Genomic DNA, 20,610 nt, shown 5'->3' on the forward strand with positions numbered 1-20,610 from the left:
CACGACACCTATAGGAAAGGAAGGAATGGTCCATTTAATGCCAGGATCACACGGCAGTATTATTATATACCAAATAAATTTATTTTAATATATACAAATATAACCTATTATTATAATTTACGCGTCGTTCACTATTCATCAGAGGCAGACTTTGTACAAAAGTCGATTGCTTGGGTACCTCTGTCCCATTCGTGTTTCAACCATGAAGCAGTTGTGTTTGTATGGCTGTGTTTCGGTTTGAAGGATGGGATATGGCGTGAATTTATTGGGTACAGAAGAATAACACCTGAGTCCTCAGGAATGGCAACGCTGGGGGGGGGGGGTATCATGGGCGAAACAGTATACTCTGTTATGTCCATGGTACTGCTCATGTCTATAGGCGACGGTTACCACTTTCCATCAAGTGGGCCGTCAGCTTGTTTGCCATTCACATAGACCTTCATGTTTCGTCTCAAAGTACGACCCTGCGCCACTTGCGTTTAGAGACACGCTATAGTGAATGTATTTATAATACTTTTGAGATTGGTCCACACTACGATTACCCGCACGGGGTCGCTCTCGAAAACTATTCTTCTCTATCAGTTATTAGTTAGTCTAGTTATTTATTTTTTAGGTTTCCAGACTAAACCTATCGGTTAGTCGAATAAATTAGTCAATAGTTAAATATAACTTTATTTGTCTATAATTAACTACAAATAGTACAGTTAGTAGAGTCTAAATTAGGTTGCGCTACAGATAATACATTATTTGTCATTCTACACCGGGCTCTCTGTTTATTTTAAGGAGCGTTAATAACACTATATTTGCATGTCGCTGTATGCATTTGTGTGAACGTGATCAGTTAATTGAGTCAATTTGTATGTGTTTTGCAATTCTATCATCTATAATAGACCTATGACGAAGTGGCAAACAATTTATAAATATATGATATTAAATATTTTGTAGAAAAACTTAGATTATAGAGACTCAAAAACGTGTCAACTTTTGTCAGCTAATTGTCAAATTGTAATTGTCGAAAATTGACTCGTTTTTTTATTAGTGTTCTATATACTTACGCACACATATTTATCTTGATGCATCTAAATTTAGTTATCTAATAAATAGAATAATTTTAAATTTAATTATAATTTGCATTTGGCAGACACGACGTACAAACAATTGTGTACTTCATATTGCGTTAACGACTCAATTAATTGACATGAAAATGGATTTTTTTTATAGAACTTAGAACGGCAATCAAGCTGACGGCCTATCTGATAGTAAGTGGTAACCGTCGCCTATAGACATGAGCAGTACCATGGACATAACAAAGTATACTGTTTCGCCCATGATACCCCCATGCGTTGCCATTCCTGAGAACTCGGGTGTTATTCCTCTGTACCCTGTAAATTCATGCCATATCGCATCCTTCAAACCGAAACATAGTCATGCAAATACAACTGCTTTATGGTTGAAACACGAATGGGACAGAGGTAACCAAGCACACGACTTTTGTACAAAGTCTCCCTCTGATAAAATAATTTCACATTTTTGTACAATTGAACTTTTATTTGCAAAAAGCAACAGTTGTGTTTTTTGCCTGTTCTTCTCAGCTAAAATTGTATATTGTACTAAGCGATATATTCATAAAAAAATTATTATTCGAAAACACTTATAATTAAGTTTATTTGGATAAAAAAAATATTTATTATCCCAGTAAATCAGTTTCAAGGTTGCGTGGACGAAATCACGAGTAAGTGTAAGTATGTGTTAAAAATCCCACGATTGAAGTAAATGTTACTTCAATCGTGAAAATTTAATATACGACCAAGAAGGGAGTAAACTCTATTGAGTGAAAAAAAATATAAGGTTGATACGATATCGTTACTGATATCATATATGTGAAAGTGAGTTTGTTTGTTAGCTCATAGCACTTTAATGGCTGAATCAATTACTATAATTACTCTTCTTCATCCAAAGGTTGCCTGGAAGAGATCGCTCTTAGTAATAAGGACGCTCATTGTTTTCTTAGTGTAATATTTTCTTACAATTGATTCTATCTATAATAGATTTACTATTGTAATCTTATGGAGGAAACAATAAAGAGTATCTATTTATATTTATTTATGAAATTTGCTATATAAGTACTATATAGAATGTAAAAGAATATAGGCTACTATGAAAATAAAGTATATAAACAAAAAAAAAAATTCCCACTTAATCAACATATTCCGGTCACGTGAACTAAGTCACAGGTAGTCTACATTTAAAAATAAAAAGGCGGGAAAAGGTAGTCCTCATATAAAAATAATTCAGACAAATTTGGAATCTCCTCCTTTTTAAGTAGCTTAATAACGATTACATAATTTATTCAAATTATCGGACGCATTTTCCTTTTACTAAGTTCTTATAAATTACGGAATTTCACCTTATTTATATTTTAAATACAAAATACGTACCAAGACCATAAGCTCTTGTAACATGATTAATTCGACCTTATAATGTTCTTGTGATAAATGAAATCACGACCTTGTGTCAAGGGAGTTATGGTTGTATTTTCATTGCTGCAAGTTAGAATACTGCAATAAATCGATATTGCTATAGGACTTTATGGTGATCCTCTTCCTTTCGTCCAGGAATAGGGAAAAATAATATGTATAACGATGTACTCAATATAATATTTCCGTATAAAATTATTTTGTTCAATTATTACAGTATGATTTAAATAATAGAAGGTCATTTATTGAGATAAGAGCGAATATTATGTACAATCATATACATATATAATGTTATGTCTTTGTCGCAACACTACTAGTACCTATGTGATAATATTTGTATTCATAGAATACTTGTTTATAATGATAATTATTATGAATGGTAAAGGATGTTTATTTATTGCCCAGTTATTATAATTAATTAAATTTATGGAAAATTTTTAGATTAAATAAATGATGTAAAAATGATTAGTTTTATAGAATTTCTGTAAGACCTCTATATGTTTGGGAATATAACTATGTAGTTCAGTTTAAATATGTCGGTAGAGATTTAAGAAAATGATTATTCACAATCAATCCAATTATCTGGTCCCCAAGCTAGAATATGTAGGCAAATATCTGGGAGCGTAATCCAGAACATAGAAAAAAATATTTTCTTAAGTTTATTCTACCGGGAATCGAATTCAAATAAAAATATAGTTAATTATATAATTTTTGTTCTTACATTTTGTAAGATCGGATGTTCACGTTTTATTGTTTTAGCTTAAGATATCACTGAAGGGACGGTGTAGAGATCTATTTAATGATGTTTCTTTGTATGCTTGTTTGTCACTTCAGTGGAGTTAATAAAAATAAGAACTAAGAAAAAAATATTTAATTTTAATAAATATGTTTTAAAATTTGTGTCGAGTACAATGCAATGCCAAAAATCGTGGGTATTTTTTCTTGGCGCAATTGGTTTTTAAAATGAGCACGACATATTTTTTTACTGGCTTGCTTGCTGTCAACAAACTTTGTAATTTAAATACGTATAAAATGGTATTCATATTTGATAATTAATAATAAATTTTTACCCATCTGCTGAAGAAAGGAGGATAAAATTTTTATAACTTAATTAACCATTTTCACTAGGTAGACTGTCGAATTTGTTTGCTGCCCTAACAATAACTCATTTTACAATCAAACTCATGTGACTTTACCAACTTTTAAATGCAGTTTTATATTATGTAATTAACACAGCTTGGTCTAGCCTGATTGAAATACATAAATAAATAGTACAGCATAACTTTATCTATGAACTTTGATACTCCGATATATAATTGTTGCCATTTATAACATCTTGTATTGCATGATAGTTTATCGGTTTGCACGTCACAAACACTCGCACATAACAAACCAACCCATCTATATCTCAGTTATTGTAATAAAATCGACTTAGAACTACGTTCTTTTGTTATTACAATGCCCATTGTAATATAATTAATTGTAAAATAATTAATTGTTATATAATTAACTGTGTATAATTTTGTATTATAAATAAATATTCAGTCATTATTTTTGTGTCAAAATGTTCTCTCTATGTTTAAAAAGTGGATTAAATAATAGATTAGGAAATCGGTTCAAAGCTGTAACCCAATCAAGGAATTTCACAGTGAAAGGATTCGACTTGAAAGTAAGTATTTAAATTATTAATTTAAAACAATGTTTAATTATTTCTGAGAATATAGTAAGATTATTTTGTTCATGCCTATTTTTATCCAGCGGCGTGTGAAGAGGGTATCAAAGATTGAACGTAAAAAAATTTTATCATGATTTTTTAGAGTCTTTCCACACGTCTGTTTGTCATGCTATATATACATTATAATCAGTATATGAATAGGCTTTTTATTCATGGATTTCAGTCCTTATAGGTCTCATACACATTTTTTTTCGTATTTTATACAACTTAGTAGTATGTAGTTGAGTTTTGTCTAATTTTTTTTAAAGTTAAATTCAACGTATTATGAGCAACTTGAATGTTGAGTATATTATCGTTAGTAGTTTACTGGATTACTGGATGCTCAAGATATCGAAGGACAAATTGTTTTATGTCTGTTCAATGTTTTAAAAACCAAGAGTTTAAATTTAGACAACTTCGAAAGTTTTTATTTAAAATTTTAAAATAACCCTCCAATGGTGGTAAATATTTTTAACGTACCAAATGATGATTTCCTTTGGCGACCAACATGCTCGGCGAAATGTGGGCAAATCGAGTGTTACTTTGACTAGTCGTGAGCTTAATTATTTATTTTTCCAAGTTACAATAAGTCGTAAATAACTTGTTATCTTGTATATTTTATACACATTATGATATAATACTTAACAAAAATAAAACATGGTAGAGATTATCAGTAATACCTATTTACTTGTATGCATTTTAAATTGGATACATAATTGTTACATTAAATTATTTTATTGTCACACTAGCATTTTGTGAATTTCAGAAGTACGAAAACTAGAACAAAGAAAGAAGTAGAATTTCTCAATAGCGTATCACGATAAAATATATACCAGATTTGAAGTTAGATCTTCAGGAACACAATTGCGAAAACCCTATCCAATTTGGTGCAGCAGTTTTTCCGTGATGCCGGAACAAAAATACGGTTAAAACAGTCAAAATTTCAAAAAAATATTATTTGGCATCTATTAATCTTATTATCTCATAATAATTTTCTTAAATATTATATATAGACATCGTTCAGTTACAATTTTATTATAAAATTGTTGGCAACTTTAATGTTTTCGATTATCGCTAGTATTTAAATACAGAAAAGTTTAATTTCATGTATGTACTGTAATCCCTGAGGTGAAATCAGAACGCAATACAATATGCAGTACAGTATGCAAGCTACGGTAACAATTGGTCGGAGGGAATGTAAACCGTATATTTGGTGGTCACAATACAGAAAATAATAATAATTTGTTTTCATTCTATATTTAAATTATAACTGTAAAAATAATTGGATTGATTTACGTATTATTTTGTTGAGAGAATACTCGAATAAAACGTCAATAGGTTCCTATGTACGTGAATAACGTATGTACCGTAGTAGGTATATATAGTATAGTGCAGTGTAAATAGGCAACGGTTTATACCTTACATCAGGTGGACAGTCAGCTTGATTCTCTGCTGCTCTAAAGATAACTAAATCGAATAGTAGTTTTACCCAGATCACAAATAAGCACAACTCATCTAATTAAGGGAAAGGGTATAGGATGTTTGTTTGTTGGTACACAATATTAAGAGTTATTGTATGAACCGTTAACTGTCCATTGCTGAACATAAACTCCCCCAAAAGGGGGGTTTGCTAATAGTTGCCACATTATTAGGAGTATTCTCTGTAAAGTCATATTCTATGTAGCGCCTTGGAAACAATCGTGTTTAGTGAAACCGTCACGATGTGTTAATTGACCCGATTTAATCATTTTATGCTCTTCATTGCTTCATGATTAAAATGCCACTGATGGGTTTCATTTTATCTTCATCCATAAAAAAATTCTTCTCAATACTGTATCTGTGATTATAGACTTGAGATTTTTTTTTTATTTATTTAGATAAGTTATAGAAGGACAAGTATTGTATTTTGTTTTGATACCTCTATATCAGAGAACGACTATTACGATAAGTTACCTTCTTGTTTACTTTGATTAAACGAATGTCGAAAATATTTATGTTAAGGTTTTGAGCTTTAACGTTTAGTATTATCTTTTAAAAAATTTGATATCATTTGTACTGCGTAAAATATCCCAGTAGAGTGTGGCAGGTTGGGTAGATAGACTATTGGGTAATAGGTAATATTGGATTTTTTTTTAATGGGTGATAATGGTATGGTAACCCCGTATGCGCTATCGGTATACATTGACGGGGCACCAGTGATAGATGACTGATGAGGATGAAAGCAGGTCAGTTAGCCCATCCTGACGAATTCTACTACAATTAACCACGATGGTTTCCAGGAGGAACCACGTGGAGTTCGATCTGACAGGGTATATTGTTAGTAATGGAGCTATTTGACCCCATTACTAACAATATCTTTTCCCCCTAAGGTATTATTGGATTTGTATGGTGAGGAAGAAATACGTGTTTCCAATGTATTTTACCGTAAAAGATGACTTAAGGAATAAAGCCCACAACACCAGTTCAAAAGAATTAAAAATTCGAATTTTGTACCAAGACGCCTGAATTATTATAGATCATGTAATACGTACGTATACAAAAATATAGTTCTTTTTATAACAGAATGGTAAACAAGTTGACAGCCCATCTGATGTAAAGTGGTAACTGTCGACTATAGACATGAACAGCACCTTGAAATCATAATTGTCACCATCAGAATCTTCTTTTTTTAAGTGAAGGTGAAAATGGAACGGTAACTCCGCCTACACTTTCGGTATATGTTGAGCTGCTTTCGTTAACCCATCGTGACGAATTCTATTACAATTAACCACGATGATTTCCAGGAGGAACCGCGCGGCCGCGTAGATGTCGACCTGATAGAGTGTAATGCTAGCAACGGGTCAGTTAGACCTCATTACTAACAATCTCTTTCCCCCTATAATGTACAGATTATAAATATTCAAAACATTTAGTACTTTTAGTGTCATAAATCAAAGATGATTGCCTTTAAATCGACCTTTGTATTGATCATTAATCTATTAATTATCATAATTAATGACTCGTGGTTATCATCGCAGGTAATATCTTATCAACTTTGTAGATATGGCGTAACACGTGCCAAGTAAATTAAACCATTATAATTTAATTGTTACTTGTTTAAGATCAAACGATCCCTTCCAAGATTTTTAAGAATTTAATATCTATTTTTATCTTACTTAACTCTTGAGTATCGCTCGAGTATCTATTTATTTTCAAATAATTTAAAAAAGGGGAAGGTATTCAATTTGCTACCTTTTGTTTTGCAGAGCAAAAATTGTGTTAACCAGTACATCATTAATAAGTGAATTTAAGATTTTGGGAAAGCACCTAAGTAATTTATTAATTACATTATTAATATATACATTTAAGTATTCTGTAATTTGCAAAGTATTGTCAAAATCGGTTCAAAATAAAAAAAAAAAAATATATATCGTGTATAAAATTCACACAAAATATTCAGACAAATTGAAGGCTTCCATTTGTCTTCCGTTTGCATAAAACCAAATTAATTTTTTTCACAATTTGAGATCGTTATCTACAAAAAAAAAAACTGACTTCAATGTTTTTTATGAACTTAGATATTTAGATTATAGATATTGTTTAAAAATGGATATATCTTTTAAAAGTAATCAACCGACTATTTATTTTTACAACACCAGTAATTTTGATTTGAAAACTAAATTACTAAATCGATTTTGGTATAACTTCTATAGAACCAATCTGTAAGAGTATATATATATATAGTCAACAACAAACAAGTTACAAATCGGTTTATAACTGATATAAAAAATATACAACTGAGTTGAGAACATGTTTCTTTTTAAAGTCGACTAAATTATTAGTATTTACATATAGGAATATATTAACAGGAATACTTTTGATTAAAAGATTATAGAATCTCTTCGTACGAGTATATTGTGACGTCACATTAAGGTGAAAGGGTAAATTTGTCTCGTAGTAAATTTTTATCGATGACTACGCATCAAAACGTCCATCTATTCTATCGTCACTCATGTGTTATGGGTGTACTGAGGCGGTTCATATTTTAACAAAAACTTGAGTGACTCGTGATTTTTTGGAAAAAAAGCTTGTTTAGTAAAGAAAGACGTCAGTAATTAATTAATGGGTAACGGATGAATGATTACTACTCACTCACTGTCGTAAACAAAAATACTGTTCGTTGTTGTTTTTCTTTTGTTATTTGTTACATTCCATTTTTTTCTGTTAACCCACGTGAAACTTGTTAAATTTCCTACAAACTTCATAGAATTTCGAATGAAGTTTTCGCCAAGAATTCTTCCTTTTTATACCTTTTCGGCAGAAATTTGGGATTCCGTGGGCAAAAATAAATCTTTAGTTTCGGTCGCAATCCGGATTATGCTCCTACTTATTTTTAAATTTGAAAAAAAAAATTGTTTCAAATGAATTTTTATAAAAAACAAAAGAGTTTATTTATATATTTTTTGGAACGCGCCAATCTTTCGAACTACTAGTTGAATTTTATTTAGACTGTCAGTACTTGAGAAAGGTTATAGACAATAACGCGATACGATTATGAGCAAAACCGTGGAATATCGTTAGTTAATGTAATTACTAATTCTTAAACAACTTTGTTCGCCTGAATTAGGACAAAAGTGTATCTAAAGTTATCCTTATTATGTTAATCAATCTAGGATATAATTATATTAAATTTAAATCTGAATAGATTATTTCTATATAAAAAAAGAATGAAATTTGATAAACACTACTACTATATTATCAGGCATTTAAGCGTTATTAATAGACTAGTTAGATAGAACTATCATTACAAAATATCACACAAATAAACAATTATGTACAGTGCCTGCCCTACTTCCTATTACTATTATTTATGCGTAATTTTGTAAGAATAGATGGATATTTGTCACTAATTTACGTGGAAATTACTAAACAGATTTAAATGAAATTTAGTATACAGATAGGTTATATACTAACGTAGAATATAGGGTATTTTACATACTAATTGAGGAAAACAAAGCCACGGCTAGTAAACATATATCTTAACAATATTTGTTTAATAGAAGCTAAAACAATAATTTATAGAAATTTTGTTCGCATATTATTTCTGACATCACACAAAAACTATTCTAAATTCGAAATTTAACTTAAATTGTGGTATGTACTATTTTGATACACTGTGTAGTAGTGAATTATTTAATTGGTTTTCCTGCTTTTGAACTCCACACATTCGAAGTAGTGGGCGAAAAGTTAGTAAATTTATTTATTTATTCATTAGTACATGTATGTGTACAAGGCGGACTTAATATTAAATGCATTTTCTCTCAGTCAAAGTTAGGAAAATGTCAGAATACTCGAATGCGGTACTAGTAATAATTGTTATATATACATACTAAAATTTACACATAAATAAATATATATAGATAATAAATATACTTACACATATATAAGATATACTATATTATACCCGAAGATGAGAATAATAAATTGTTCCAACTGCTCGGATAAAGTACAAAAGTGGCTAGATTTTTTTTTAATGAGGGTCTAGTAGGAAGTCTCGTGATGATATCAGGGAGTGAGTTCCAGAGCCATGAAGAATGTAACACCAGGGATTTGATACAAAATCAGTATGATGAGAGGGGATAGAGAGTTGGAGAGTACCATAGGAACGTAGGTTATGATTATGAGTTAGATAAAGGTACTTGAATTTGATGCTTAAGTAATTATATTATTAGTATCGTCATCATCATTTCAGCCATTATCCGTCCACTGCTGGACATAGGCCTTCCCATAGACTGTCATAAAGAACGGTCCTGAGCCACCTATATCCACTGACTCCCTGCAATGCATTTGAGGTCTTCACTCCATCTAGTGGAGGATCGTTGTTATAATGTAAATACTTCTTTGTAGTTAGTTTTTTTTTTATTGTACTTGTCTGTTACTGAATTGTCACCTTAATAAAATTGTCTTGCTACTAAGAACATCATTCGATTCCTATTATTTATTGTCCTCTGATATTTAGCGCAAACTCTATATATAAAAATCGTCCTACACTGCGTTTGCCCGTACGGGGTCGCTGTTCAAGAACCTTTCTTGCCTATCGGTCGTCGGTTCTTCGAGCTATATGACCAGTCCATTATCGCTATTATTAGTATATTCAATCTGAAATTTTATTGTTTTATGTCCGGGTAAATTAGGTAAATAGTTTATTATCATATTTCGGTATATTAGGTATGATTATGTTTAGATATAGGTATTTTATTTGTTATCTGTTCCGATTACATACACGATTAAACCGATGCAGGATCACGATTATGAAACGTGATGGTTATCAGGCGATTGTTGTACCTACCACAGTAACCAGGTATTAAGTATTAATAATATTTGAAAATCGCGATTACAACATACCATAATATTTGTTTATAAAGATATCGAGTGATAACGGATAAATTTAAACACTTAAATACACATTACAGTCGATGAGTAATTTTTTTACACGACTGTATGAGTTTATATAATTATTATATGGGAAATGAGTGAGTAAAATATTCAACAAAATGTTGAAACGTCTATGTATTTTAAATGAATGACAAAATCAAATTTATTCAGCGCGCGCAACCTCGCATGCGCTCTGTCAATCATTATTTATTTTTCTACAGAAATTCAAAAGATTTTGTTATATATAAAAGTTTGTTATATATATATTATATATACGTCACAATTAATAATTATTATATTGTAAAATCTTTATTGTACATTAAATTTCATTGGACATATTAAAAGATTTAATATACAATGGCGGACTTATGCCATAGAAGGATCCCTCTTCTTATATATATTTTTTTATACAACTTAGAATGGCAAACAAACTGATTGCCCACCTGATGGAAAGTGGTAACCGTCGTCTATAGACATGAGCAGTACCATGGACATAACAGAGTATACTGTTTCGCCCATGATACCCCCCATGCGTTGCCATTCCTGAGGACTCAGGTGTTATTCCTCTGTACCCAGTAAATTCACGCCATATCCTACCCTTCAAACCGAAACACAGCCATGCAAACACAACTGCTTCACGGTAGAAACACGAATGGGACAGAGGTACCCAAGCAATCGACTTTTGTACAAAGTCTCCCTCTGATGACCTTTAAGAAACTTATTGTCATTATTATTTATCACTACCTAAGGACATTATATATACACATTGGCGTATAGTCCTGGCATAGAATAAATAGTCACTACTTCTAATGTCCTAGTCTATTTGATCATAATAGGGTAGTTTAGGTTCCATCCACTAACATGTGCCATCATCATAATTATATCTGCCCAGTCCTGAACATAGGCCTCCCATAGACTGCCGTAAAGAACTGTCCTGAACCACCTGCATCCACCGACTTTCTGTATTTGAGGTCGTCACTTCATCTACTGGAGGGTCTTACTACACTGTGTTTGTCTGTATGGAGTGGTCACTCAAGAACCTTTCTTCCCCATCGGATGTCGGTTCTTCGAGCTATGTGACCAATCCACTGCCATTTCAGATACATTACCATACATTATGAGTATTCAAAAGTGACTGATTCATTACTCACAATAATTAGCCATGTATTTAACTTAAATGTAAAGTAAACGAACAATGTTTGTAATTGTATTAAACATGCATTGATAATACTCTCGGTATACATAATTTTATCTTCAGAATGAACAAATAGTTCTAGCGTATATGTTGTGCCATAATACCACAGAAAAAGTTTAGAAATAAAAAAGAGTCCGTGTTGAAAGAAAGTGATAGTGGTAAACGTTGAATAATGTTGCATTTAAATGCGCATACAGTGAGGCAAATAAGCGGTAAAAGATTTTACACGCTTATTAATTTTGACAATTTCCCAATACCTAAAACTAAATATAGTGTTCAAGACGTAAGTAGACTTAAATTTTTCTTTTATAATTTAAATATATTAATAACAAGTATATTCTGTTCTACAACAAAAATATCGACTTTAGTTGTGGCAAATCCAGTCATTTTGATTTAAATACTAAATTATTGAACCAATTTTGATAAACATAGAATAAATAAAGAATTTTCCAAATCGGTTCTTTAAATTACAGAGTACCCCTTGGTACCAAACAAAAAATTACCGAATTAAGAAACTTTTTTTTAAAGAAGTTACAAATTATATATTTTGTGTATTTTATTGTGTGTTTATTGTCTATTTTGGCCATAGATTAAGGATAGTACAAGCGGTGAACTTAATGTCATATGGTGTTCTCTATCTGCGGTTTTGACGTGCATTTTTTTAAATTAAATGTTCTAAATAAAAAATCGGTGTTTCGAAATGCAATGCGTATATTCCACGTAAGCGGACTGAAACATTCGCCTAAATATGTTAGATAGTCCCATGTCGTTAATTATTTAATGTGACGGCAATGGAGGTCAACGGTTAACAAATTCATGAATTGCTCCCTTAATGTAGGGTAATTTGGGTCAAGATAGGTATGTGAAACTTTTACGTGCTCGTATTATGATAACCTACATTGCTACACATAAAGCAATCATGATGGCTTTTTGTAAATTGAAAATTTTGTGAAAATTTTTAAGGTACAAGGCATCAAATTGGGGTTTTTGTTCGTGTGTTGATTGACCGGCGTTATTTACGCAGACTCTGTTCTTCTCCATCTTATACAGTACATGTATTATTATCACATCAGCTGTTAACTCTCCATTGCTGAACATAGTCCTCCCTTAAGGGGGGGGGGGTATTGCCAGTTGTTGCCTCGCAATGATAGGTGTATTGGCAATCGCAGTTAGGCTTTGGTGCTGTTTTAAGAGAGATGTTGCTACCCATACTTTGATTATTAACTTAGTTACGGCATACTGAGTGTAAATAAAATATATATTGTATTTTTTTAAGTCGGTTATACTCACGTTTCAAGTTAAGGGGCGCTCAACTAGTTTTGAACTCAATAGGAGTCCTTAATTATGAGCGCGGTTCGATTTAAAATGTGGATAAAGTCGACATGAACAAGTTATTTTTCACATTTGTAATATTATTAGATAAAGATAAATTACAGTTATGAGATCATCTAAAATGTTATAATTATTATGAGTAATAATGACGTTTGTACACTACAATGAGAGTTTATCATTATGTCTACTCATTAAGTTAAATATTCCAAAGCGATTGATATAAGAATTAATAAAAACGTACGAGTATATTCATTTGTTTTTATTTTTTATTAATATTTAATAGTAACTTAGTAATTGGTAATGTTATTTTGCTATTATAGATTAGTCTGTCGAATGGTTTTAGTAATTTCCTATAGATACAGAAATTTATGTAGATATGATTTAACCTACATAGTAAATAGGCAATATTTTTGTAAAATTTATTTTTAATGGTAAAAGTAGAGATGTTATAAAAAGAATACACGCACGCACGCACGCATGCACGCACGCACACACACACACACACACACACACACACACACACACACACACACACACACACACACACACACACACACACACACACACACACACACACACACACACACACACACACACACACACACACACACACACACACACACACACACACACACGCATGTACCCAATATACAAGCTTATGATGATGTCATTCGTACGTACGGGATTGCTATTCAAGAATATGGTAAATACTAATCGTAAAACCTTGCGGAACATTCTCAAATCAACATGTTGTTATTTTATTTTCTCTTCATTATATTAAAGTTAAAAACTTATTCGTATATAATAATGGTAATATCAGATTTAAAATCCTGGAGCGATCAAATAATATTAATCTATTCCAGAAATCTCCAATATTAAATGCAGTACGGCTACAAACATTTATCATAATATGTATCTTGAAGTGGTAGTTTTGAATATTGTATCTACAAATTGTCTGCGTACTCTTTTGACTCTCAGTCGAGAGAAACGCGACGGGAATCCTTGAATTGTGAATGTCTCTACTTTCATTCCAGGCAGATATTTTTATACATCTTACATTGCATTTTTAAATTGATTTCACTTTAATACGAAACAGAAGATAAATTCAAAATATATATTTTATGGGGATAAATACCGCAATGATCCTTTATTATGAGGAGTATTTATATCCACGGTATGAGGAGCTTTTATCTTATTTTTCTGGACGAGTGGCTAAAGCAATTTAGAAAATGAATTTCAAACCGACGTCCATTTTGGAATTGAACTTCTGACTCTTTTATTTAGTTTTAAAAAAAGTAATATATTGCTATGTAACTATTTATAATAAAAAGATATACAAATATGTGTCTTTATGTTGCATTCAATTAAAACAGTGCAGCGTTCTTGTTATGCTAATATACAAACAGCTGTGGAATTATTAACATCAACAGTAGGTACGGTCTCGACCAAGGTCCATTTGTATCAATTACGTTAGTTCAGTGCTGCATATGCAATGGCTTCTCTATTAGGATGTATTACTTGTCTACTTTATACATTCATAGTGACACTCATTGTCATGGAAATTTAAATGAACCATTTGTTGTTACAAAATTGCAAAGATCTTGTATTTTAATTCTAATGATTGTTTTCATAGTTCTAATCATTCACAATTCGTTATCATATCAGCATTGGGCATGATCTCTCCATAAGATCAGGCGGTTTGGTTTCTTATAATCTTTTTGTCTTTCACAATAATGCAGGAACCAATTGTGCCCAATTCTTCTAATCGGCTTTTTCTGATAAACATATTAAATACATTTGTAACATAACTGTGTTAATACTTTAACACCACACAGCAAATTGTAATTTAGATATATAATCTTTAATTAGAAAGATTATTCGCTGCTGGGTTGCTATGTAGATAGCTGTGTATAGCAACGTTTCGAACTGTATTGAAATTTAGAAGAAAAAAGTATAAATCTAAAAGGTCAGCAATTCATTTGGATGTTTTCCCATAATTATTTATCATCAGATGAGTTGGTATGAATTACTAATAATAATAATTCGGAAGATAATGAGGTTAGCTTTCTCAAAGCCTGAAACTAAAACACAAGTCACGTCAACGATAAGTCAAAGTGTTCGTAAAAACTTCAGAAATTTAGGGTTGTCATCAAAGGGCATGAATGGGCTTATAAAAATAGCTCCTATTTTTACGTTATTGTGTTATTACTGGTTTGAAGCTTGGAATATTAAGAATCCCTGCAAACGATATGTAATCGTGAATACTTACTTACTAAGAAATTAATTAGATACAGCAATAAATATACTATTGGTTAAGCATCTTATGCTCAATCGAGTAAATAGAATAGAAAGACTTTATCCAATACAAGAGCACCAAATAGTTTATTGCTTTATTTTTACTCGAAGAACTGAAGCTATTAATGCCCACCATAAATTTTGTACGAGCCACCTTTTGCAACACTAAACCTCACTATAATTTTCTTTCAATGGAGTGTAACGTTCTGAATTAATTTTATTTATTACAGGCCTTGAGATTCCTTATTATCTAACAGTGTCTAAAGGATTATTCTATAAAGAGGTTATTGACCTGGAAAACGGTATAGAATATACATATTGTAACGATCGTGGTTGTTAGAGTTTGTGATTTGAAATAGTGATGAATTAAAGTTAGTTATTGAATAACATCGACAAAAACTTTACTTTCCAAAAAGACAGTAACACACCTTTAATTCCTTGTATTGAAGTTAGACGTTACTATTCATGAACTAAATGTTATATCTTTTATTAGTAGAGATTGGATGTTTGTATTTCATTTATATAGGCATAATGTGACCGTTAACGCAAAATAAAAACTCTCTGCATACACGCACTATCAATGTACGTGCATCCCGTTTATTTTTACCTCGTAAATCTGGGTTGTAAAATAGGCTCTCTTATATAGTTTTCTTCTTACAATACAATATTAGAACTTTCCATAAAACGTGTTTACAAACATTAAAAACGCCGACAACGCATGAGCTAATCTTCTCGTATTGCAAGTTTGTCACTTTCCATCAGGTAGATCATCTGCTCGTTTGCCTCCTAAACAATAAAAATAAATAAATAAACAAAATATACGATTGTATATATGTATTTTACTTTTTATTGTATGGTGGTGATATAATTATATCGTGTCCAATCGGGTTAAGTTACAAACGCGTTAATTATAACGGACTATTTAATTTTTAGAATGAAATAAATGAAAGCATTTACATTTCACTGGAATAAAAAACAATGCCCAATTAGGAGAATGAATACAATAATATTATAAGAAATCATTGATTTAATAGAACAAATTATACCGAGTAGCAAAATATCCCTCTTCGTTTGCCTATAAAAAATATAAATCAATTTCGTAATTTGTTTGTATACTTTAAGACAGGAGTAATGACCGTACATGATTTTCTTTCTGTTTTCCTTATTTACTGAAAGAGGAGAATTTACTTCATTAATTTTGTTTCTTATCATTTTATTGGAACGTATCTCGTAATTTTTTCTAATAATATCGTTAAACCGGTAGGATATTCTTATTTATTTTAATACTTTATTGTACACATTAGTTATAAAAATATGACAGAGGTAAACAAAAGTACAAAGGCGAGCTTAACTCTGATAGAGTTTTCTTCCAGCAAACCCAAAGTGGAAAGGAGCATCAATGTCAGCGGATACAGCAGTGTACAATTTTTAAATAGCCAAAATTAAATTAATTAGATTATATTATATAGTACAAATACACACATACATATACATAAATATATACCTACATCTATGCATAAACCTACATATACATACACATATACATACAATATACCTACACATATAGATAAATAAATATATGTTCATAGAGATAGAAGATGCTCTTTAAGTCTACTCTTAAAAATATTTAGGGATTGACTCTCACGAATAGATATGGGAAGAGAATTCCACAATCTAGCAGCATGGACGGTAAAAGATCCACTATAGCGCGTAGATGAGTGTGAAGGGAGTTTGAGGATAAGAGATTTCGTCGAACGGGAGGACACGTCATGGGGAACTAGAAAATCAAAACGTTTCTTAGATTCAATGAATAGGATTTTGATTTATATACAAATAGTGGCGCATAACCAGTACAACTTTGCTTCGGCTCAATTTGGGAGCTTTTTCTCGCTATGTTATTTAATTCCCCCAGTACAACTTTGCTTCGGCTTAATTGGGGAACTTTTTCTCGCTGTTATTATTCAGTTATTTAATTCCCCCAGTATAACTTTGCTTCGGTTCAATTGGGGAACTTTTTCTCTCTGTTATCATTCAGTTATTTAATTCCCCCAGTATAACTTTGCTTCGTCTCAATTGGGGAACTTTTTCTCTCTGTTATTATTCAGTTATTTAATTCCCCCAGTATAACTTTGCATCGGCTCAATTGGGGAACTTTTCTCGCTGTTATTATCCAGTTATTTAATTCCCCCAGTATAACTTTGCTTCAGCTCAATTGGGGAACTTTTTCACGCTGTTATTATTCAATTATTTAATTCCCCTAGTATAACTTTGCTCCGGCTCAATTTGGGAACTTTTTCTCGCTGTTATTATTCAGCTATTTAATTCATAATGATCAGTCTTTTATTGGTAAATTGCTAATATGATATATGTATATATCATACCATATGTACCATTTTATATGACATTTTTTTTTATTTAAGAGTTTCCTCTTGTTGGGACAACTGTTTAAAATTACTCGGTCTAATAAGATATGGAAATTTTAGATATAAAATATGTTGATCTTACCTCCCCCCCCCCCCCAGTAGAGAAAAGTTGGTAGGGACAAGTGTAATTGGTCATATTTTATAATGTTATACAAAAGTTTATACAATACGATTTTTTGTCAAAGATAAAATTTTATTTTCTATATGTTATGTACCGCTGTCACTATCTTTAACGTACAAGTGTAAGTTGTGAATATTTTATAATTTAGGAACTAATGAAATTGAATAAATTTCTTGTTAAATATTCTTACCTATCAAACATGTAGTTCGTTTGACGAACACGAACTTAGATTGTACTGAATACATAAATACATTGTTACTTATGTATTTAGTATAAAGGTATTTTTTCCACAAATCCCTATGACAAATTATTTGATTCCTCCAGACAGAATGTAAACGCAGGTACCAGACGTAGGTATGCCGTAATCTTTCTATATCTTGCCACAGATAATATAATACTATACTAGATCTTGTTTAGATTTCGTGATTTTCCACAACGCTGCTCTTTAATAAAGGTTGGTGATGAACAATAATGAAAGTTGATAAAGTAATATTACTATTGTATTTATAGTAGAAAAATACAAACATAATACGTTATACGAGAAAAATAATAGTAAATGTCAAAATGTCATATTGTGAGTTATAATTTACTCTTTTTTTGTACCCGTTAAATATACATAAATAGCTCTCTGTTTTTCTCTGTGTTTCCAGTTTATTTAAAAATTTAGTTTACACTTAACTATGTCTACTAATTACAAAATTTTGACTTTTGTTCAGACGATACTCGTGTTTGAAATTGTATACTCGTCTGTAAAACTGAGTCTTGTGTAATTAAAAAAATTTAGAATAAGCAATTTTAAATAATAGGTTCTTAAAGAAAGCAAACTAGACTTGTTTGGAATCTGTAATTACTCCACAGATTCAGACTTTAAATATAGAAAAAAGTATCTTATCTCACTAATGTAATAAACTTGTAACTAGACAATGTCTGTACATGGGAGATATTTAAGAAAAAACAATATAAGGGAGAAGGGGGTTTTAATACCCTTATTAAAACCTTTCCCCTTATATTGTTTTATATGTGTATTAAAACAGACAAAAAAACAATAATCTTTAGAAATTTTGTCTGTCTGTCTGTATGTTTGCTCCCATATTACGCAAAAATTACGATATCAAATTGGATGCAGTTTTACAGTTGTATTTCTGAAGGTATAATTTAAAATTTAATATATGTTATAATATAATAATATTATTACCTTGATACGCCCTCTAAAAGTGGTATAATTCATCGATTTTTCGTACTTTTAAATCTAGGCATACGAAGTAGCGGGCAAAAAGCTAGTCAGGAATAATAATGATAAATGGGGAAACGCATTCCCTTCTTTTGCAATTTCTAATTTGGAATTGTAAATATAACCTGTTGTTACTCACAAGATATTATTGTGAAATATGAACTTTTTAGACAAACTTCGAGAAGTTTGAGAACGAAACTTTTCCTAACTCCACAAACAGTAAATCTCAAACAATGTAGGTATTTGAATGGAAAAAATGAGTGATTAATTTTGTGTCCTGTTAATAATTCAAGTTAATAATAACTTTAATCTGAAAACGATTGAAAACTTTCTAATTACATTAAATTAATTGCGGTTCGGGTACTCTGAAATCAAATAGAAGTAATGGTTTAAATTTTCAATTTGTAAAATTCATATTTAATGTAAAGTTAGCCGGTGACTATATACGATTTAGCAAATACATGAAGTAAGATTAAATAATTTATTTACTATTAAATAATTATGTACATAATAAAATAATCTATAAGATCGCCTTTTGTACTCCATAAGTGTAGATAATATATAATTAGTCAACAATTAGTCCATTATTCTAAGGTTGTCTTGTAAAGATTGCTCTTAGCAATAAGACCGCCTTACTGTACTTATACAATTGTATCGTTGTGTTTGCAAATTGTCTTGCTTATTTCCTATATTGTATAATGCAAATAAAGTATATAAGTACTCATTCATTCATTCATTCATACATTTATATAATTCATTAAGTGGTGCAATAAAGAGTAAATAAATAATAATTATAATAATTGATATTATATCTGACAAAAGATATTTATTACGTCTATAAAATTGCACACATTGTACTCTCTTATAACATATATGCTGATGTGTGCTTTTATAAGCGCACATCAGCATATATGTCATTATCCCTGATTTTACGGTATTCCAAGGATTTTACGAAATCCCCATTTTCAACTTTTCTTGTATGGAATTTGATTCGTGAGATTTATAGGAGAACCTTTGGTTTCCCATGGGACTGAATAAGTTTCACCGTTTAATTTGTTAATGTTGTTTACTGCTGTGAATTTTGTTTAAGTAGTCAAAGTTTGAATGTATGTATCTTTTTTCGATATACGTAGTATAGGTTTGTAATGTAATTTATTAACGTTTTTCTAGGAAGTAGAACAAGCAAAATTGGACATTTATTCTAAAGAAATATGAGTCGAAATAAGAGATATAACTTTAACTAGGTCCTCACTTTTTAAGTATATATTTTCATATAAATTGGTTTAAAGTTTTAACACCTATGCAATTATTAAATGGGCCACCCACTTCTATCTATTCTCCTTTAACCAAAGGTTGTATGTAAGAGATTGCCCTAGCGATAACACCACCTTTTGTATCTTTATGTAAA

At 30.8% G+C, this 20,610-nt stretch overlaps 1 protein-coding gene across 2 annotated transcripts in view; it reads left to right on the forward strand.

Annotated features, from left to right (window-relative positions):
• The first annotated feature begins 3,855 nt into the window (after window positions 1-3,855).
• LOC113509586 (delta-1-pyrroline-5-carboxylate synthase) overlaps window positions 3,856-20,610 on the forward strand; it is a 46,959-nt gene continuing 30,204 nt past the window's right edge. Inside the window, exon 1 of one of the 2 annotated variants that reach the window (XM_026892936.3) lies at window positions 3,856-4,146. In XM_026892936.3, the coding sequence (XP_026748737.2) occupies window positions 4,042-4,146 (105 nt within the window). In that variant the 5' untranslated portion in view covers window positions 3,856-4,041. Of the gene's footprint in view, window positions 4,147-11,897; window positions 12,084-20,610 lie in introns of those variants that run through there. The other variant, XM_052899342.1, reaches the window with a different exon arrangement.

This window comes from Galleria mellonella, unplaced genomic scaffold, assembly GCF_026898425.1.
Source record: "Galleria mellonella isolate WM207_F2 unplaced genomic scaffold, CSIRO_AGI_GalMel_v1 utg57, whole genome shotgun sequence".
Taxonomy (NCBI): Eukaryota; Metazoa; Arthropoda; class Insecta; order Lepidoptera; family Pyralidae; genus Galleria; species Galleria mellonella.